Source organism: Camarhynchus parvulus, chromosome 4 (genome assembly GCF_901933205.1).
Source record: "Camarhynchus parvulus chromosome 4, STF_HiC, whole genome shotgun sequence".
Taxonomy (NCBI): domain Eukaryota; kingdom Metazoa; phylum Chordata; class Aves; order Passeriformes; family Thraupidae; genus Camarhynchus; species Camarhynchus parvulus.
Window position 1 is genome coordinate 57609986 of NC_044574.1, and position 22893 is coordinate 57632878.

At 36.4% G+C, this 22893-nt stretch overlaps 1 protein-coding gene across 1 annotated transcript in view; it reads right to left on the reverse strand.

The window, feature by feature from the left end:
- TTC29 (tetratricopeptide repeat domain 29) overlaps positions 1 to 22893 on the reverse strand; it is a 114452-nt gene that overhangs the window by 46574 nt on the left and 44985 nt on the right. Inside the window, exons 7-9 of the mRNA XM_030948399.1 lie at positions 20674 to 20759; positions 5483 to 5574; positions 5 to 128 (exon numbers count right to left, since the gene is read on the reverse strand). Of these exons, the coding sequence (XP_030804259.1) occupies positions 5 to 128; positions 5483 to 5574; positions 20674 to 20759 (302 nt within the window). The remainder of the gene's footprint in view (positions 1 to 4; positions 129 to 5482; positions 5575 to 20673; positions 20760 to 22893) is intronic.

Here is a 22893-nt window from a genome sequence, read left to right on the forward strand (position 1 = left end):
TTACTCTTTCATTGTGAACTTTTCCAAGTAGGACATTTGCATCTACCAGGCTTTGGCTTAGATGAGCACTCTCAGCATCCTTCATAAACTCTCCCAAGTACTTCACAGCCTCACTTGATTTTCCCTGACTGAAGCAAAGGACAGGGACAAAATGAAATATTTACTCAGATGGCTTCTTCAAATGCTGAAGATCTGCCCCCTTGTTCAGAAGCAACTTTACTTTGTGATGACTCATCCATGACTGGATTTTATTTCCAAATGGCCTCCAGCACTACCTGTGCTGAGCCCAGTGAGACTACTTCACACAGAATGTCTGAGGGCAAAACTGGATCCTTTCAGCAAAATAGAACAAAACCTTCTTTCAGAATACTGTGCCATATTTTAAGGCCATGAATAAAAACACAGGAGGATGATTTAAGAGGGCTTTTGGACTTTCGATTATTTTATTTTTTCTTTCTACTGAGCTGCTGATAATATCTTCAATTCAGCTGGACCTCACATCCTGACAAAATAGGGGATAGAGGTATGAAGGTGTTTTTTCCAGTAAGACTTTCTGTCATCCAGAGCTGCTCTAGAACCTGGTGGTGCAGCAGCAGCTCCATAACAGTGCTGTATCTCAGTTCTGGGCTGACAGCCTTTCCCTGAACACAGCACTGCCCTTTGGCTGGCTGGATCAAAGGTGGCCAAAGTCACACAGGCAAACCTATAAACCATGGATTGCGGGTGCCACCCCCAAATCCCAGGGAGCTCAGAGCAACCTGAGGTCACAGCCGCATCTAACTTGAAAATTGGCTAACATACTTTGACAATAACATTTGCAGATTTCCTTTTTTTTTTTTTTTAATAAAGCCGGTCATATTAACAATATAAGACCTCAGCAGTGTGATTGCAAGATATAAGACAGACATCTGAGCTTGCCTGTGAATAAGGCTTGGTGCTCTTCTTCCCTTTAAGGCTGGAGTGTTATTCCAGCTGACCTCAATATTAGCCATGAACTTGAGTCACTAATGTAGGAGTGTAGCATGCTACATGTCAAGGCACCAAAACAGAAAATCCACTCTTAATTAAGAAACGCACAAAAATAGGAGTTTCTGTAAGCAATAAAGAACTGTGATTTATTTTCTCACCATCTTAAACTACCTTCAAGTTATATTCCGGCAGCAAATGATGGCCTGGCATTTATTTACAATACAGTTTTTATTGTAAACTATATTAGGGATATGTGCTTTCAAAATCTGGCAGAACTCTGAATTTCTCTCTTTTATACTGTTGGAGTAATTACAACAGCCTGCCATGAAACAGGAAACATAGCAAAGCTTAGCTACAAATTTAAAATATTGCAGTGATTATCTGTTTGTGACTAAGAGGGGTAAGATTACTACAAAAGGATGCTGAATCACTACAAACTAACATTCTTGAAATGGTCAAGTATATGCTACTGTAAAGCTTAGAGGTCAATTAGCAGACTTAGGTTTACTAAACTTTCCTAAGTATTTTATTACCATGAGAACATAAAACATACCGGACTGTAAACATCTACCAAATGTCAAAAGGCTTCTAAATTTTAGATTTAGAAGCACATATTTTTTAACCTGTTTTTTTTTTCCAAAGAAAAGAAAATCAAATGCTTCCCTAAAGAAATATAGCATATGATTTATATAAGTTAAAGGACAAGGTTAAAGTGTTAGACAAATATTAATTCCAGTTTTTCCAGTTTTCTATATGCAGTGCACAGGTGCAACTTGAAGAGCATATTATATGGTATAATCATTAAATCCATTCAACCAGACCTTTGAGAGTTAAAAACATATATTCTGAGGAAAAGGACTCCTTGGTCCAAGGAATGAGAATGAAACAGTGCAGAATATTTGTGTATCAAGGTGATTTCAGTTTCCAATTGGGAAAACAGGACTGTTAACACCCACATCCCCTGACAACTGTCCAATTATGTATATCACACTTGGCCTACTGTTTGCAGTAGAAGTAATCAATAAAGGATGTGGTTGAGTGAACATAGATTTTGGTTGAACCAATGCATGAAAACTTAATCATTTACTCAGAGTGGAGAAATCAAATAGAGCAGAGATGAAACAGCCACTAAGGGGTTTGTTGATTGTACCACCAAGTTTGTGGGCTAGAGGCTGAAAGTAATAAAGCAAATGGAATCAGTGACAGGAGAAAATGTAAAAAGGTTTTCTTAATTTCATGAATTAATAGAAATGTTTTGATGTATTTTTGGCCATTTTTTATTTTTCACATCAAAACTTCTGTTCCACATATAGAAAATATGAAAATTGCTAGGGCATATAACCTCTTTGAGGAAAACAGGAATCAATTTGATACATATCAGTAAGATATTTCTCACTGTTAGGACTTCACTTATGCCAGCCAGAAATCAGTTGGAACAGTTTAACAATTTTTCAAAGGAAGTACTTATAAAAGCACTACAGCTTGAGATACTTAAAGTATGCTAGAAGTATTACTGAAACACTTTATCCTGCACAAGACCTGATAACATGATAAACAGGTCTTTCCTACTCAAAGGGCTAATATTTTATAGTTCCTTCAAAAATCTACATGTTATTTTATACAGCCATACACTTTCTATCTCCTTAGACATCACCTTCCTAAATGCATAAAATGCAATTTCCTAAAGATATAGTCATTCATGATACCACAGAACAGTTACGATGACTTCAGCAGAAGAGATTACACATCTACAGCAACTCATTTTCCAGTTTCATGCTAAAATGCCCTATGAGATTTTTACCCCTATTAGACTTTTATGAAAATATGCACCTTTTATAGGATTGCTCATGTGATGGAATTGGATGTATAAATCATGTGTCCACAAGAAGTCATTACCATGGTGGACACTGGCAGAATAAGTCAAGAACATGATGCTATTATGTCAGATTCTTTCCCCTGGAAAATGACATGACTAAATGCACATGATAAAGATTTTCAGTTTCCCATAGTCTCTGGAAACATCTGCAGCAAAGATTTCACAAAATATTCCAAAGCCATAGAAAGGTTCTGAGCCATTCAGGAGGGCTCAGGCACTTTCTCCAATCTGTCACAAGGAAATAAGTGCAAATTCTCGCAGATATTATGGTTGAAATGCATTATTTTTGGGAAACAGTCATCTTTCTGTGAAGATGTTATTCATCAAATTTAAAATTATTTACACTAATCTAGCCTAGATCAGGTAACAATACAAGTAAAGGAAAATTGAACAAGCTGAATATGGGGGTTTTGTCACCAGCAGTAATTATTGGTACATTTATCCAAAGTGTTCTGTGTCCAGCTCTGGCATCCTCAGCACAGGATGGATGTGGACCTATTGGAGTGGATGCAGAGGAGGCCACCAAGATGCTCAGAGGGCTGGAGCACCTCCTATGAAGACAGGCTGAGAGAGTTGGGGTTGTACAGCCTGGGGAAGTCGCCAGGGAGACCTTATAGCTCTAATGTGAGCTTATAATAAAGACAGAGACAAATTGTTGAGCGAAAGTTGGGCCAGCTGCAACAGGACAAGGGGCAAGGGCTCTAAACTGAATGAGGGTTGATTTAGATCAGATGTATGGAAGAAATGTTTTACAATGAGAGTGGCAAAACACGGGAACATGTTCTCCAGAGAGGTGGTTGGTGCCCCATCCCTGGAAATATTCAAGACCAGCCAGGATGGGGCTTAGAGCAACTTGATCTAGTTGAAGATGTCCCTACTCACTGCAGGGGGTGGCCAAGCTGACCTGTAAAGATCACTTCCAACCCAAACTATTTTATGATTCTATCACTCTATGATTCATGGGTGCCCAGACTTTTCCACATATAAGTTTCTCAAACAACTAAAAGCTGCTGAGAACTGTCATGACATTTGACAGCGTTGAACAGTTAATGCCTATCACACACCCAAAGCTCTTCAGAGCAGGTATATACGTAAGGTGTTTAATTTAATTAAATGCTCTCATGGCAAAACTACCAGATGGGTTTTATAAGAAGTAAAACAACAGCCATTTTTCAGAGAAAGGGTTTATGGTTGGATCTTCAGCAAGAAGACTCAATCTATTCCCTAATCTATTCTTCAGTAGAATAAATCCCCGATCCTACACATGAGACTGAACTACTCCTTCACCTAAATTAATCAGAATATTCCTCTTCCAGGAGAATTCCTTAAATACTAAACTGAGGAGTCTTACTGCTCTTAGTATCTGCTCCCACTGCTCCTCATCTCCTATTTTCCTTCTTTTTCAAACTGCAACAACTAGATAGCAGTGGGACTGTCCATTCCTGGATAGCTAAAGAATGCTCCCAGAAGGTGTGGAATACAGATTTGATACAGAAGAAAATCACTAGCCACTCCGTCTTTAGGTCTGCTTTTAAGAAAAGAATTGCATTGGCATGATCTTTCAGATGAAGGGTTTAGCAAACTAACTTCATAAAGATCTCAAAATCTCAAACTTCTGAGTAAATAAATGCATGTGCCCTCATTCCAGAATGCCTAAATCACAGAAAGGAAATTAACATGGTTTTAAAACTGAGACCTGGTATTCTCAGTCTGTTCTGTGTCTTTTTGAGTATCTTTTCATGTCCTTATTTAGGATGCTCAGAATACATGTAGACATGAATTATGCATCAGAGAGCTGAAGAAGACTGTGGTTGTGGTGATCCCTATGTGCTTGGATAAGGCCAAGAGACAAGGGATCTGACTCAAAGAGGAGAATTTGCTCTGCACACTGAAATAAACCAGGTGACAACTCCCTCTCCATAAACAAATGCCAAGCTCTATCATGCATCATATGCACTGAGGTCTTCAAACATAGGATAAGTCAAGAATAAGCAACTTTCACTTTAATCTCTTTTTTCCCTATCTCATATGATAATTTCATTAGGCGACTTTATGTCAAAATTATTTGTACCTGAACTAATTCACCTGGAGGAAGATTTTAATGCCAGATGCTGAAATAAAAATATTGAACACAAGCATCGTATCTGCAAAAAATTTGTACCTAGTTACACATGTACAAACCAGAAATGCCTCCACACAGTAAGCAAGTGCAATAAATGGAAACTTACAGTTCAGAAAGCATTACACTGAGACACCTACTGGAGCTTGCTACATTCTTCCAGATTTTCTTTCTTTCTTAACCTGGAAAATAGGTCTGCATTTCTATTTTCCAGTAAGGTAAGGTCCCCCATGAACAAAAAAAAACAACCAACCAAAACCCCAACACTTAAAAATCCCTCAAAATGTGGAAGAAAAAGGACATGTTATAGTTACAGGCAAAGAAAAACCAGAACCATACACTTTAAGAAATGTGTAACAGTTTAAAATAACTTTCGATGAAAGGGTCACTTACTGCAAAAAGGGCATTGCTTAAAATTTAAGTAGTCAGTAATGGAAAGCGACAGACCTCTAACAATTTAAGTCTTTCACAGCTGAGTGAATCTGCACTGACAGTCAGACAAGGATGCGCTAACCTACCTTGCCAGGATCTTGGCTACAGCTGCATATGCTCTGCCCAGGCCAGCAGAATCACAAAGGCTTGTGAAGATTTCTACAGAGGTGTTCAAAACCTGTGAAACAGGAAGGTAAAACCAGTAAATATGCCAATAGGAATTTCCACTTTTTCTTCCCTTCCTAATCTCTCTGCCCACACAGAACACAAAATTTAAGCTTTCTCACTTCTACAACTGTTCTCTAATTAGCCATGATGGGACTAGGGTTTTGATCATTATTTATAGTTGTTTGAAACTACTCAATAATTACAAATCAAAAAAACATAACTTGCAATTATATCTCCGTGTTTTGGCAATTTGCAAAAAACCAAAGAAGTACTCCCTAATTTGCAGTATAAATTTCCTTATCCATAATTTAAAAGATTTTAAGAACCTGTGCTTTTATGAGTTTCTGATAATCAATGACTTAAAATGGTTCCTTTGCATCCATACTGTTTTAGAATGATATGCTGAAATACAACTCAGTATTATTTTTGTTTCTCTAATTTGTCACAACTTATCTTAGTACAATTCAGATGCCACAAAATGGAATAAATTACAGGTTATATGTTTAATCTACGTTGGCTTAAAGTACTGTAGATAATGCTGCTACTTTTCTGATTAATTATTCACACATGAGAAGCTTGTTAACATTAGCTTGGAATCTACTCTATTATTATGAACCCTGCCATAACTGAAGGCTTACAGCTGCTGCATAAAATCATATGATCTTAATTTAATTTAACACTGATATCACCTATACTGCAGAATTCTTCTTTTCATCCATTTTTTTCCAATGGTGATGACAGGAAAGTGCATATAAAATTAAATCTTATTCTTTCATCCCTCCTCTTTGTTGCTTGACCCAATCTATTACACACATGAGAAAACAAGAAATCTCCAAAGACTCTCTATGGAAATCCTTTTTGCACATTTCCAAGAAAGGAGCAGTGAATGTCATTTACCAGTTCTGAAGGAGGATAGGAGATGCCCAGGGACATATGACAGTATCCTGCACGCCCCAGGATGCCTATTTATACTGAGGTAAAAGATTGGGCATTTTCTACTCAGAGCACATCCCTGTCACTGGCAAAGTGCATGGTTCAGGAGAAGACAACCTGTGTGTGCTAATGCTGTGGGTGACACCATTTCCATTGCTGTTTCTACCACTCAGATTTCCTAGTTCTTGAAAGAGTTTTTCTACATGCAGCAGCATCCCTGGACATGACTTCTATTCTTTAGCTACACAAGCTCTGTGTGCACCAAAAGTAGCATTTATTAACGTGCACTGCCCTATTTATCATCTCTCAAGTACTTTCTTATCAGTAGTGTTCTAATGTTGCATCCTATCCTTGCAGGTCACTGCCAATTGAGTTATCAATGCATTAGGTGTGACAGAAAGAGTACAAAGGCACCTCAGTTAGGAAGTTGTCACATCAGCTCAGAAGCCTCCCTAAACTGAATACATACATGATGTTGACAGTGCCTGCAGTACATCCTTCTAATAATCCAGGATGGTAGCAGAAACACACAGGTGTCTGAGAAATAATTCCTGGTATTGCATTTAGCTCAAGGGACCTACAGCATCTGTTGTAATAATTGTGCCCATATTAGAAAACCTGCTATTAGAATGTCAGGAGGTGTCACAAATGTTATGTGCTGGACTGAAACAGTTCCTACTTTAAACTGGCCTCTACAATATTAAGCTTGGATACAGGCCTGCAGTCATTACTATCTGGCACAGAAAGGTTACTTAGAAACCTAATGCTTTGGCTACTGTACATTTTTTTCTATTAAAAACATCAAAAAGCCTGAAAAGTACAGATAAACCCAAGGAAAAAATCATACAAAGCATAGCTGAAGTAAAAAGTTGGTTCATGCATTGCTGCAACAGCTGCGAGAAAGAAGGAATTAAATAAATAAAGCCCCTCACTCATATTGATGGAAAGTGCTCATTTTGGTCCCAGGTTACTACTACTCTACACAAATCAGATATTTCATTCTAAATAATGAGGAAATAACATTAATTAAATCACCTCCATGAAAGGGAGGAAATCTTGATAAATTACCATAAAAAATGTACTCTTTATATCTGTATTTCAAATTACACCTCCAGCTTCAGGTAACACATGGGGACACAGAAAAGGACACAGGAGCTTGATGGAAAGGAGCTGTGCATCCCTGGATGCCACAACTGCATAATATCCACTTATGTGAAAGAAGTGAAGAAGGTTCTTCTCGTCTGTGATGTATGCCCAACCTTCAACACTCAGGATAGAAACATTCCAGGCCAGAAACATTTCAGGATAGAAAAAGAGGAACAGATAGAACAGGTTAAAATGATGGTTAAACAAATAAGCATTAAGGATTTCACCCAGAGTCTCTTGAAATTACAGCACATTTAAAATTTTCATTTAGAACAAGAAAATTATGAAGTTTACATGCTGGAAAATCAAACAGAATCAACACAGTGATGCCTTCTAGAATCTATAAAAAACCAACAAATGAGCATGAAAACTTTCCTGATTATTTTTATGGGATAGGAACAACCAATCCATCTAACTGGCTTCCTGTCAATACCTCATAGGAAAAGACATACATGTGGCAGAGAGTATTGAATGGGCAGGGTTCTGCCAGTCATCTATCAGTTCTTTGGGAAGTGGATAAATATTGGGAACACGGGTTAACATTTGGATTTAATGGAATTTATAGGTTCCCAATGAAAAGTTTCTCTTTAGAAAGAAGCATGGCCAGAAAATGGTATTATATATATATATATGTATATGTACATATTGGTCATTCTGTGCAGGGGAAAATGACATCCAAGGAAGAACTGGAATAATTAATAATCAATGCTGAAAACTCCTACACAAATGGGAAGTTTTACTAGATGGGAAAAATTCAGACAACAAAAGAAAAACCATCTTATTAAGGTAAGGTGCTTCTGCTGCAGTATTCTATAGCAAATATTGTGTTTGAAAATGTCATCTTGGTAATTTCCTTTGTAATTATTCATTAATTCTTTTATTCATTAATAAAGATATAAAACAATGTGTAAATAGATATTGAATGGGACTATGTAAGAATCTATACTGGTAATGTATAATTAAAACCACTTTGGGTATTACACTGGTTAGCTAAGTTTCCTTCTCTAAAGTTAGACAAAGTTTCCAGAGATTTAGAGTTACTGAAGGGGTAAAATGTCTGTTTTTTCCTTTATATTTTTGTTTGTTTGTTTTTTTAGAATTAGCCATGCACAAACAGTTCTGAGGAAGGAAGCTGTTACAATAGATTTATCTTGATCATGCTAGACTCCATTATAAAATTATAAAATTTCCATATTCTTTCAAATACAGTTTGATACTCCTAGCAACTAGTGGGAAAAGATTGTTGTATATGAGGTTGAACAGATTAGAATAATGTACAGTCCTTTCTACCTCTATATAAAAATGTAACCAAAGCTTAACAACATAACAATTATAAAAAACACACTGATTCTGGTCACAGATTATTTTTTGGATCAATGTGACTAAGCACATTGACTATCTCAAAATTTTTACTTCTATGGGTCTGTGGAAACACTAGCTTAAAAAACCCAAATAACATGAAAGTCAAAGTCTAATACAGAAATGAACAGTGTGTTTCAATCACTTTTCCTCCTTTGTGCAGGATGTGGGAAGGTAGAAATGCAAGGTGGACTTCAACTTTGTCTTCCACATAACAGACCACAGGATAGCTCCTGTGGGAGCATCCATTCACAAAATCAACTCTCTTTCAGTGTCTTTGTAAGTCTGTTGTGTCTACAATTACAGTGTAAAAATAAAGTCTTAAGCTCTGCTTAAATCCACAAAGAGGAGCCTGTTTGTGGTATGGCTCTAACACTAATTCTTTAGCTAGTGGTGAATGTCATATTTACCTCCTTTTCCAAGAAAAATATTAGTAAGCTCTCAGACCCAGATTTCCTTCTCAGTTATCTCAGCATTATGCCAGGCTGACCCTCCAGGGTTTATTCCATCAATATAAAACAGATACAGGAGCTCCTCCCCCAAAACCCCCCTCCATTCAAAATCCCACCCTTTATTTTTTATTGTTGTCACATCTGTAATTCTTTTATATGTAAACAAAACCACACACTCCATTAGCATACACAGGACTCAGACAAAAGCACAGAAGCTCTGCTGAACACTGGTACATCTGGGGATAATGGACAAAAGAGAAAATATTGAAAGTATGAATTTATGTTGAATAAAGAACATCTATCCAACTCAGCACAAGATTAATGCTACTACCAGCATTTCACTGTTTTGGTAAAATACATTTCTCTGACAAGCACATCATGAGATAACACTGATTTATAATACTGTAACTTTAAAAAATACAAAAACATAGTTCTGCTTTCAGCTTTAGGTTTGATATTGTTGCCAAACTTTATTGGAAATACATTTATTTTGATTTCTGCAAATCTAGCTGTGTTTAGCCATTTCACAGCTGGTGAGCAGGAAAGATGCTTCTGCCTCATTTACAGATCTTGAACATGAATCAGACAATCAACTGGACCATTAGTCAAAGAGATCAGTAGCTAATGATTCCTGACAGGCACTGCAGTGGCAGGCTACGGCCCAGCCTGGCTAGTAGCATCTGACAGTATTTTTCTGAAGTCAACAATAGGTGTTGGTAGACAGACAATGCACTTGAGTGAGAGTACAGGACTCAAACCACACCGTACCTCTTAAATACTTTCAGAAAAAAACACGTTGTTCTGATGGTTACTAAATAAACACTTTGATATAGTCCAGTGAAAATAAGAGACCATACAATTGTATGCATAGGCACTCTGCAGTTCAATGAACTCTGACCAGTATCTGCCCCAGAAACGCATATTTAAAAGTTACAAAAAAGTGCAGTCTTTATTGCCATAATTTGAGTGGTTACACACTTGTGGCCATGCTGAGTAAGATCAAAGAAAAGTTTCACAATACAAACCCAGATGCAATCTTATTTTTTGCCAAAACGCAGCGTGGGAGAGGTTGGACAGCAAACGAAAAGGCTATTGTTCATGAAATGTATTGATCACAATGTGCAGAGCTCACTGATCCCAGGAATATTACACACCAGTACCTGAATGGCAGGCTACACCTTGTGCAAATGCTAAATGTGTTCAGGCATAGTGAGCATCCAGGGTAGATGCTGCACAAATTCCATCTGCATGCTCGCAGCTCAGGAATACAGAAACTGGGTGCCACACCCAGGAAAGAGACAGCACTCCCTGATTTGACTGAACTGTTACCTCTCCCTCTTTACTCATAACTAAAATTCACCAACTCAGTCCTGTGAATGTTAACTCCTTGCCCTCAGCCATATCCACTTACACAGGCTATAGTCTTGGATAAATTACTAGAAATACACAAATGTTGTCAATCTTCTTACAGAGACAGGAAGACTTCAGCTGGAATTAGTCAAACTGGTCTGTTCCAGAGCTCCTATTCCAGGGACTTTATTTGGATAATGCATAAGGACACATCTTGCAGCAAGGGGTCAGGGACAGGGCGGGGAAGTAGAAGAAGCCAGCCAGAAGTCTGTCCAAGCCAAATGTCAAAGGGGAACACCCTGGCTGAAGACTTTCCAGAGCTAGGACATGGCTATCACTGAGGCGCTGCTTGGCTCCACTCTCCCTGTGGGTAATTAATCCAGTCCACACTCCTCCTCCCCTGATCTACTGGGCTATCAAGAGCAGTGTTTACCCTCATGCTCTACAAACACTCAGCAATACATGCTTCAGGTTACTTGTGTGTGCATCTGCTTGAAGGATTAAGGGAGGAAGACAAACATTTCACTCATTCCTTAACAGTCTATCAAGATCAGACCTAAGGCTCTTTGCCTGTATCAAGTCTTGTCTGCCTCATATAATACTCAAGGCATGTACATTTAGCTTTGATTCTGAATGGATGATATGTAAATACAAGTAACTAATTGAAAAGGTTCCTTTCCCTAGAGTAATTTCAAACTTCTATTGGCTTCCACAAGGTCAGGAGTTCACCCTGCATGCTTCATTTTGCTGCACAGAAAGCTTAAAGAGATGAAATGTACAGATGATTGAATAAAGGTTAATTTTTGTTTCTGCCTTACTGTCCTTAATTCTGCACTTCTGTGCCACCAATAATTATATTAATTCTAATTCTTTAAACAACAACTTTGCAGGAATGAAATAATAATTTTCTTATTTCCTATACCTAATAAAGGGTTTTATTATTAATTCATATTTGAAAAATGTTCAAAAAGTCATCCAGGTCCTTTAGAGCAAAAAAACTATGCAAACATCAAATCCAAGTATTTTCATTTACTATTATTGTACAGTTTGAAATTTCCACTGCAAAAGACATTGCCCTAGTGAAGGTTACTGCAATCTATATTTAGGACAAGAATATAATGTTTTCCAAGCCAGCCATTGTTGACATATTTCTTCAAAATAAAGCATGGCTTAACAGTCTAGAGTGAAGAAGCTTCATCTGTTACCCTTTAACAGCAATATAAGAGGAAAAAACAGTTTATGTATCTTTTCCATCCTGACAGATGTGACAATAGCTGGAAACACTGTGCCTGCCAAGAGCTTTTATCAAGTATGTTATAACAACTAGTAATAAGTGTAAATAATAAATGGCTACGATCTTATGGGAAACGGTGGCAATACTAAACAATTTTTGGTGCTTGCTGATGGGAGTCTGCTAGCCCTGGAATTCCCTGTCTTCCCAGTAGAGTTTTGGCCTGACAATAAACAACAGTTTAATACTTTATCTAATCCCAGCCAGGAGGTAAGTTCAACAGCAAGCTTTTGCAGATGTTCACATCCAATAATCTATTCATAATTGATGAAACAGGGAGGTCAAATGTAATGGTTGCTACTATTCCAGCAACAAATAAATGGTTATTGACAAAACAAGGCAGTGTGGCGCTGAGTGCTGAGCAGTGACAAGCATGAAACAGGGCTGAGACAGAAGTAGTGATGTGAATACAGCCCTTCATCTTGAGAATTCCTCTATGTGATGTGTGGCACCAGGGCCACTCCGACACATCAGCAGATGGAGGTGACTTGTAAAGGAAAAGTGAGATTCTGCAAGCACATAAAAGACAAAGGCAGAGCCGGGGGAAGAAACAAGGAGAAAAGGGTGGACAGGACTGGAAATTGGGGTAAGTGCAATAATGTGAATTGTTAAGAAATGTTTTTGTTTGCAGGACTGTGATCCAGATGTCTGGACTGCTTTTATCGGATTGTTGTGTCTACATGAATGTACCTGGCTGTCAGATCACTGTAGCCTGCTAAGCTAATAGCAGCATAATATATATACCTGCGTGCTTAAATGCCCATTACTTCTTAGACAAAGCACCTATAAATATTCTGCTTCATACTTACTTATACCTTGAACAGATATTTTAAACTACACAGAGTTTTCCTAGCTAAAAGTAAGCAAGCAAGCAAGCAAGCAAACAAACAGTTAAATTTGCATAACAATTGTAAAAACTGCAGAGATAAACTAGTAAAGTGTAAAACCAATTTAAATTAGATAATGTAGTGGGTACTTTTCTGTAAACCAATACAGAAGTTCAAGAAGGGAGCTCATTCAGCTGAAAACCTTATACTCTTCACGTTTTAACCCTTCTAATGCAGTAAAAGAATTAATAGACTGTTCTTATTGACTGAATAAAACTTGAGTCATTTAGATGCAAATAGACACTTGAGATCTTTTGCATCCATTTCAGTGCTAAAATATAGTATTTCTACAATGTTTACTGTGTAATATTCTAGTATGAAAAACAGCTGAATGAGATGGGGACCTTTACTGTATATGCAGTCATAAAAAGATTTCAGACAGAAATATTTTAAATATTAATATTACTAAAATCATTTAAAGCACCAAGGAATGTGAAATCGATTTCTTTAGAAGTACAATTTATTTCACACTTTGCTACCAATTCTTTCAATCAGCTCTGAAATAATACATAAGCTGAAAGCAAAACAGCAAAACAAATTGCTTCTAGCAAGGAGGCACCAAGCTCCCAGTTTTACACAGACATGCCCCAGTGTTTTAACTTCTCAGGTTATTTATCTATCAAATGATAAATTTTAAATTCCTCAAGATCTAATGCCTGAGTCAAGACCTACTCTCCAATTTAGCCATGAATGATTCTGATCAAGCAAAGTTGTCAAGCATTTGTGAATACTTGAACATATGACTTGTCCCCCCAAAGTCATTGAGAATAACTGAATTGAAATTTAAACACATATTTAATAAGTGAATTGCGTAGCTTGAACTGTACCAATTTGAGTAACCAATCTAATTTTAAAAGCCTTACTTTACAGATTCTTTTTTATAATCTGTTCATTAGAATTAACGATACAATGGAAAACAAAACCTCCCAGATTACGAATACATTTACATTTATGTACTGAAATTCCTGAATTTGTACAGTGTGAGTACAAATGTTTCCTTTTTCACAACACGTTAAGAATCTGACTTCTGTAAATAGATTATCTAACAAAATTAGAAAATTTCTCTCGGAGTTCCTCAGCCATTTGCCACAGCCCTGGGTATAGAATGTGCAGTTTCACTAATGGAAGGGCACTAATGGGCTGGCAGTTCCTAAGATCTTGTATGTTATTGTTATCAGACAACAAACTATGGACTTAGACATGCTATACCTACACCTTTCCCTCAACTATGTACAGCATTTAGGTTCTGAGGTATAGCACACCTAAGCTAGAAATCCAATGTGGGAATGAAATGAGGGGAAACTTGACATTGGCAGGTGCTTAAAAAAAAAAAAAAAAGAAAAAGGGAGAACAAGAGAAAAAGGAGCATATTTTATTAGCTACTCTAAAAAGTTTCAATAGATTCCAGAGAAAATGCCCAAATCACACCCTGTAATGGACAAAAGACAGTTACTGGGGTTTCAGAAATCTCAGTCAGGACAAGCTAACTGTAACCTGCTTTTCCAGAAGCAGACCCTGTCTAGATGTGTCCCCAGTCTGGATTCCAACCTGCCTGGGAAAGCACAGGGAAGAGCCACCTGCACTGGGCACACCAGGGGAGAGATGCAGAGGCTGCTCCATCCCAGCAGCAACACCAAAAAGGTGAGACCTGAGCTGAGGCTCCAGGACTGCCAAGTGCTCTGCCCACCATGCCTTGTGAAAACCAGATGTAAAGATATTCTTATTCCCTAGCAGAGCAGCTCAATGAATTTTTATGGCTTTGTTCTCAATTTTTCAAGATATTAGAGTTGAGCAAACCCCCAGTAAGGGTAGTTTGCTTCTTCTGAGTTCAAACATAACAGTTAGGAACAATTTCTCAGAAATAATTCAGACTTATGCAAGTAATTCTCTTGATCATAGAATCTCTATTATGATGTAAATATACTTTAACTAGTGCTGCACTGCACTCCCCTCCAGTTCTTTTCCATGCTCATACAGAAAGTGTGTCTAAGTGCCTGCATGTGTGTGTAAGGCAATAATAAATAATAAATAATGATAAAATATTACAATTTACCATTTTTAAGTAGAGTCAAAATATTACAAAAAATAGATTTTGAAGTTTGGGAAACCACATTTGGTATGTTAAATAGCAGAACTTATAAATGCAGGATGTTTAATATATGTATTTTAAGTAAGGCTACATAACCTTATAAATATGTATAAATGAAGAAACTTTCATACGTTTCAGAAGTAGAAACAAACAAAACAGTGTCATTAGGCACAGCCCTATTTAAAATTGAGGTTTCAAACTTTTTGTCACCAACTTGTATTAATATTCTTGAGAACACCAGTGGTTAGATAATTCTAACATTCTGAAAAGGTGCTATAGGTTTATCTAATGGATTGAGCACTCAAACTTTCAACTCACTGCAGTAGTCCTACTCTTTTGGGGTGTATAAATGAATAAACTGAAAATTGTAATGGATGAGATGGAAATCCAGCCATTCATGGTGTTTTGGTAGCCGTTCTTATGCGACATGAGACTCCTGAAAAGTAGGGTCAATATCAACATGTTGCTAGAGCATTCATTGTTGCTGTGGGAAAACATGGAATTGTGATTTTTCTTATCATCAGGTAATAGATTTTTTTAATGTATTTAATATTTTTTGTTTCTTCTGCTCTGTAATTTTTGTATTAACTAGACTACTGTAATTCTGCAGCAGGACTGCATTTAAGAGTGTTTTCTTATAGAGGATATTCTTGTGGCAAATTTATCTTCACAAAAATCCACATAACTGAAGGGAGTTCCTATGCTGCCATTAACCAAGGAAAATTCAATCTGAACCATAGACTGAAAAGGAAAATGACACAATGTTTCAAGGCAAGCATAGTGGACACCATAACACCAAGGTGCAAAACTGTGTCATGTACAGAAAAGTATTGAAGGAAAGTAGCATTGCTGTTTCTCATAATTAGAACCCTTTTCCCCACAGGTTTTCAAGGAACTGGTTAAGATAGGAAAAATCTTATTTACCTTAAACCCACAAAAGAACTCCTTCCTTCACTAAGAGACTGTTAACTTTCATGTCCAAATTAAAAGTTAGAACTGTCCTTCACTTTAAGAATTAAGTGCTAAATTAACAACAAAAAATTAGCTGAATGATCAGACATTGATCTCTTTCCTGAAGTTCTAGGTCTTCTTTAGTGTTGTCAACACAAATAATTTTTAATTTCTTATTTCTCTCAGCATTTGAGTCAGTCTATTTTGTCAGGACAAAGTTCACTCCCAATATTAATCCTCTCACATAAATTTGTTTGCATTATCTTCACCAGTGTCTAGCAGCAGTGGTACCCTTCAGGAACATGAAATTTAACCAGTTTCAAAACTAGGCCACTCACTTCTCTGTACATAATCTATTGCCAGTGTCAAGATCAATCAGAAGTGCCTCTCTTCTAAGAAGGCTCAAAGTTTTGGAGTTTTACTCCTCAGATATGAAAACCACTAAATTCCTATATTAATAGAGTTTTAAAAACAGTTTAAAAGTCACTTCAATGAAAGTGGAGCCTCTAGGAATGATGAGACTTCTTAAACTGGTATGCTAACATGTTTTTCCAAGCATGTGATGCCATTTGCTAAGCTGAAAATGTTACACTTCATTACTAATGGCTAAAGATCACTTAGACATGAATAAAGGACAGTATGTCTTATTTAAAAGAAGGAAGTTTGAAATAATTTCCATTGAAGAGTATCTTTGGATGTGTATTGTGAGTCCCCATTTTAGAGGGGTTTTTTGGGGGGGTAACAATAATAAAAGCTTAAACCCAAACTTAGTGGTCTAATCAGACACCACTGACTTGAAGTTCAGCCCTCTATCTGCACATGCTCAATCTTCTTAACAAACTTATTCAATATTTGAGAGAAAAGAGAATAACATTCACTCCAACTTTTGGAGTTCTTTTACTTGCTAAAATCCTCCTTGATTTACCAACTCTATCCATCCATTCATCCATCCATCCATCCACATGGGCATAATCCATATAATGAGATATAATCAGATAAAACAGACTGTACGTACCAAATACAGAATATCTGCACCCCACTCATATTCTCCCCAGCTGCATGAGGGGAGACAAAATTCCCAGTTGTTTTGACACAGACTTTTTCAGAAATTAAGTTTATGGCCATTAATCACCTCTGATTGCTGTAACAGGGTCATTTTGAATGCGAAGATGTCTTTGCAAGTTCATAAATTTTCTTGATAATTTTATGCCTGTGGCTTGTGTATCATAATTCTGACAATTCATGCAGACAGCATTATGTCATAAATTACCACATTTAGCTTGGCATGAGTCTCAGTACTCATGAACATTGCCTCTATTATTTAACCATATTTGAAGCACAGGATTCAATATTCAAAATAAAGGAACACTTAGAAAAACCCCTAACACTTCGATGAGGAACAATGACTGGATTTTTCCTAATGATTTGGGATGCAACTCTAATTGTCAGAGAAAAAAAATCCATTATACACTTTGAAGAATTCTTGAAAGCCCAGCCTAAGAAAAAAAAAAATTGCAAATCAAGCATTAGATTATAATACTTAATGCAAGATTTCTAATGGCACAGAAATATTTCACTTAATATAATGAGTCTGAGGAAAAAACAAGTAAACAGTAACTTTTACTTTAAAATTAGCCCAGATGGAGAACTCTCCATGACAAAATCTGTAATGTTTAAGAAGAAATCTATCTAACGTGACCTATTAATATTTTGTTGTAAAACCATTAGGCTTGATTATAAAATCAAAAACCAGATGATATGAAAAATATTATGAACATACCCCACTGTTATTGAATGTAATTAGTTCTCAGGCTTTTAAACTTGCACACACTTATATTTTTACATCTAAGTAGCTCCACTGAAATCAATCATATCTATCAAATCAAATTAAACTTATTTATAAAAATTATACACCAAATCAAATCATGTTAAACACCAAGTCCCTAGCAAATAAAAAACCTTCTCTAACAAAACCAATCCATTTGATACAAAGTGACTGCATTTTTTTATAGAATAGGCTGCAGCTTAATCATTTCAGTCTTTAATTACTGCATCAGATAATGACTATTTTGAACATATGCTTCTCTGCCCTGCTAGAAGACATGAATGAGAGAGAAACAAGTTCATATGCATGATCCTGAGTGTGCATGTTGGGGGAGGGAGGCTAAAGAGCAAAAGGAACCAAGTGGCAACAATTGGAGGAAATGGTGCCTGTAACAGCTGCTCCTTTCAGATTCCCCTAGAAGGAGACTGCCTGAGGTGGACCACGGCACAAAGGGATAAAGAAGATGAAAACTGATGCAAAGCAGGGAAATAACTGCTGAGACCCCTGAGTCTACATCCGAATAGTCCCAAGCTGTGTGGCAAGACCTCTTTAGCATGCTACAGAAGCTGGTGATGAACTACATATTACCATGAGGCAAACTGGCTCCTAGCAGTATTGTCTGCATGTTATGTGTAATGATAACCAGTGGGCCCCTGGGAACAGGAGGCAATGATTTCATCTCTGTAAGCATCTGAGCTCCCCTTGGATACAGAGACCATTAAACTGAGAACAGAAGGGGAAATTTTAGGCAATGATTTCCAACTGGAGAGTGAAGATAACTTCTGCTCCACGGTACTATCAACCATGGATGTTTTACTGCTGTCTATATTGATCACTGCAAAGGACAAAAGGAGCTAAAACTGTACCCCTTTTTCTTCATCCCAGAGAACACTGTGTATTTTTTGAACAAAAGTACTATAAAAGTTTTTCATGTAATATTATTGGCAATGCCATTATATTAGAAAATGCCACTGTTTTATTACCACTGAAAAGTATTGGTATTTCCATTACTGTTATAATAACATTTTATACTTTTAACATAATGTGTAACTTGTTTTTGTATACAGAGACCTTCTTGCCCTTGCACATTGCTTTCCTCAACCGACAGGTGTGTTTTTAGGACTGAAAACATTAGGTACTACCTATTGGTTACATATTTAAAATGAGTACATTAAAAATTCAGGGTTTCAGAAGCTTCCGTAAAAAAAAAATCTGCATGAAACAAAAAGAAATGCACCTTCTGAATGATTGCTGTAACTTTTTGACAAGAGACACAGAGGAGCAACGAAGGGAAGGGAATAGCTACAAAATGTAGTCAAAATTTATTCTGAGGAAACAATACTAGGACAACTAATATTTTTGACATTTTCAAGGGTAGTTTAATCCTTTGTATATTCTGGAGAGAATAAGATGCAGGCTTCTTCATTTAGCACATTTGTTTATCTCGCTGCTCTTCAGAATTCACACAGTATATTAGATGAAATGAAAAGTTAAATTAAGTTTCTGAGAGTCTGAGAAAAGTTGCTGATGTAAGAATGCCAGCATACTCGTCAGGCAAAAAAAAATTGCAGTTAAACTGAAGTACAAAAAACTCTTGTCTAATCTATCACACTGCCTTCTTGTAAAAGATCAAATATCATATTCTCGTTGCTGTTACAACTATTAGATACAATTTTATAAAATTATTTGGAGCTTTTTAGTTTTGAAATATTTTTACATTCAGCTACAGGTTTAACTGCAATTCACTGAGAACAGGCTCCCCCTTTCCATCATTCAATTGATTTATACAGAAGATAGGACTTTCAGCATTGAAGAATAATGTATAAAGGTGGTCAATAGCTTCTAAAAAAATTGTAACAAAAATGAAATCAGACAGAAATCTAGAACACATCCTACATTACAAGAGCCAAGCAAGTAATATTGATACACATGCTGAATTCATTCTGGGACTTCTATTGGTCTGCTTCTGAGAAAAACAAGCAAAACAAAAACCATCAGAACACATACCCACAATGAATGACCTCTATAAAACAAGTTCATTAATAGAATACTGAGTCATTCTGCAGTTACAAGAACAAACAGAAAGAGGAATTATCCACCTGATTAATTGCAATAATCATGAACAAAATATCAAAATTTATTTTCCACCGAACATTTCTAAGAGGATCATGGAGGACTGTGACTGATGACTAGTAAAAAAAATTAAGTTGCTGCTTATCTTTCCTCTCACACTGACCTATGAGGAAGCAAGGAAACCCTCCTTCTAGAACAGACTTCCACATGCAGACCTCTCATTGTCATGGAATTATTAAGGCTCAAGGGAAACATCAGAAGAGGAGCTTTAACTCAAGTATCCACAGCAGAAATTGCATCAGCATTACAGCTTTTCAAAAGCAATTCATATTTCTTCTAAATTACTGATGTTCTAGCAATCTAAGTGTGTGAACTGATATATTTTTCATTGTTTCCCACAAAGAGACTGTACCAAACTAATTTGCAATACTGGTGTTTTAAAAAACCTAGTAAATAGACACTGTTTGATATTCGCATATATACAAGAAAAGGAAGGCTAGTCACATATAACCTGAACAGTCAATTTATATTATTTCTACAGATCCAAGCATGAAAATCCAGACTCAATCAGTTCTGGAATTTACTGGAAACACAAATGCTTGAGCCACATGGATCCCTGCCTACAGAACTAGACAAAGTTATGAAAGGTCCATGAGCCAAGTCTCTCCAAATTTCTTCCCATTCTGCAAATACCAAACAAACTAAGGAGGCAGAGGAAGATATTGAGAAAGCTAAATCAAAGAATAAACTTACTGCTAAAGCTGTCTCATTTTCTCCAGAAAAATGGTATGCCAGACTTAAGCAATAGGCTGCTTCTCCGTGCATCTTTATATCACCTCCTAAAGGAAGGGTAAAAGGTAGAGTTACCAGCATGATCTGAACAAAATGACATTGGTACGGACAGCTCTTGCAGGTTCTTAAGCAAGATACAAATGTTAAAACACTGTAATAAATTTTTCCCTTTCCTTACCCTCCCCATGTATCTCTTTCTGAAAACATACAGTAGTAATTAAAAATAAAGGCTATGGAGTTCACCAAGGAAGTTCAGCAAAGTCAGAGAAAAAAATCTTCCAATAATAAAGTACAATCAAATCAACATGTATAAGGTTCTCCGTCATTAATTATTTAATCATAGTCCTAGTGTCTTCACATTAGAAAATTATACTTGTCTCTCTATACATACTCAATATAAAATAAAAGTAGGTACAAACAGGTAATAAACCTATAGGTTTATTAGGTTTATTATTAATAGGTAATATATAAACACAAAATATACCTCGACCCACACATTTTGCTAATGTGAATCTTGGTGAAACACTAAGAGAGAACCACCAGTTGACTACTTTCATCTTATTCTCCTGTCTGTTTTACTAGCTACTGTAGGGTAAAATAGCTAAAAAAAATGGAAAACTTATACTTGCAAGCAGTACTTATAGAAAATTCTGGACAGGCTGTTGCTAAGGTGCATCTCACCTTTCCATGCTAGGTTTTATTTCACTGACACCAGTCTAACAAACACTGTTTGCTGGTTCTTTTGCATGCTCATTCAAGAGAAAATAATCCATTTGATACCAAAATAAATATAAACTAATTACATAGTTCTTAAAGTATCATACTATATTCAAAAATTTCCCTTCAGAACATGAGTAGCCATAAAAAAACCCCGTAGACGAAATTATATTAAAAATAGCCAAAAATCAAATTTTTCTGTTCTCAATATCCATCTGCTCCAACACAATAAATAGTGAAAAATCAACCTGAAGAATAAATGCATATCAAGGTATTTTTTAAAATGCATAAATAAATACAGTTACAATGAAAAGGGAGATTGTCTGCTTACAGTTGTAGACTTTTCCTGTCCAAACACACAGAAGCCTACACCTAGTTCTGAAACTCTCTGAATGATAATAATTGCTGAAGCCATAGTAGTGTTCTAGCTATAGCACTTAATATGTTCCTTACAATTATTAAAAGCCTGTAACTCAAAACCTGATGGTCTTTTCCAATATTCAATATTCCTTAAAAGGCATAATAAGGCAAAAGGATACAGAAATACAGTTTCACAGAAGAATAGTAAGTTAAAAGTTGTTAGGGACATAAAGAACTTTCTTCCTCGCTTAAGAGGATTTGACAGTCTGAAGCAGGTAGTATCTAATCCTAATTCCTAAAATGCATAAACACAGATGATGGTCCGGAAGGACAGAGTGGATTACAGATAACATCCAGTAGCCAGTATGGCTCTGGAATGAGGACTGGAGAACTCCTCAGAAAGAAGTTCCTAAAACTTAAAGAGAATAGCTCATATATTGTGCATAGTGCTACATGCCTCAGGAAGCTGTGGAAGTGATTGATCTGAAATTTGAAAAAAGGGAACCAGAACACCTGCCTGGTCAAAATAAATTTTGGAAAGATGTAAGATGCATTTTGACAATCATGTAATATCCAGCAGTTTTCACTAGCATTAAGAAGACATTCATATGTAATTTCATAGCAGTCTTTCTAGTTACTATACCTAATATTAAGAGTATAACTGTAGCTGTAATTCAAGCATGTGTTACAGACAATAGCTGTAGAAAATACTACAAGCTTGTATTATGACCTATAAAGTCACAATGTTATTTGTTGCAGAATTTATTTTTAAATTTGGAAAGTATTTTAATTTTTTGCCATTTTTGACAGTTTATCTATTCCAACTACTAGTCAAAGACTGGGCTACAGATTAAATATTTGGCATACATGATTAAATTAAAAAAACCTAATGGATCTGTTGATACATATTGAATTAATATGTATTTAAACAAAAACCTTCTTCATTGTGAGGGTGTTTGAGCAGGGGTAAATCTTTCCAGAGTGGTTATGGAGGCTCTACCTGTGGAAATACTAAAACCAGACTGGATGTAGTCCTGAGCAGCCTGCTCAGGACAATCATATGATTTCCAGAGGTTTCTCTTCCTACCTCTGTTGTTCTGCGAT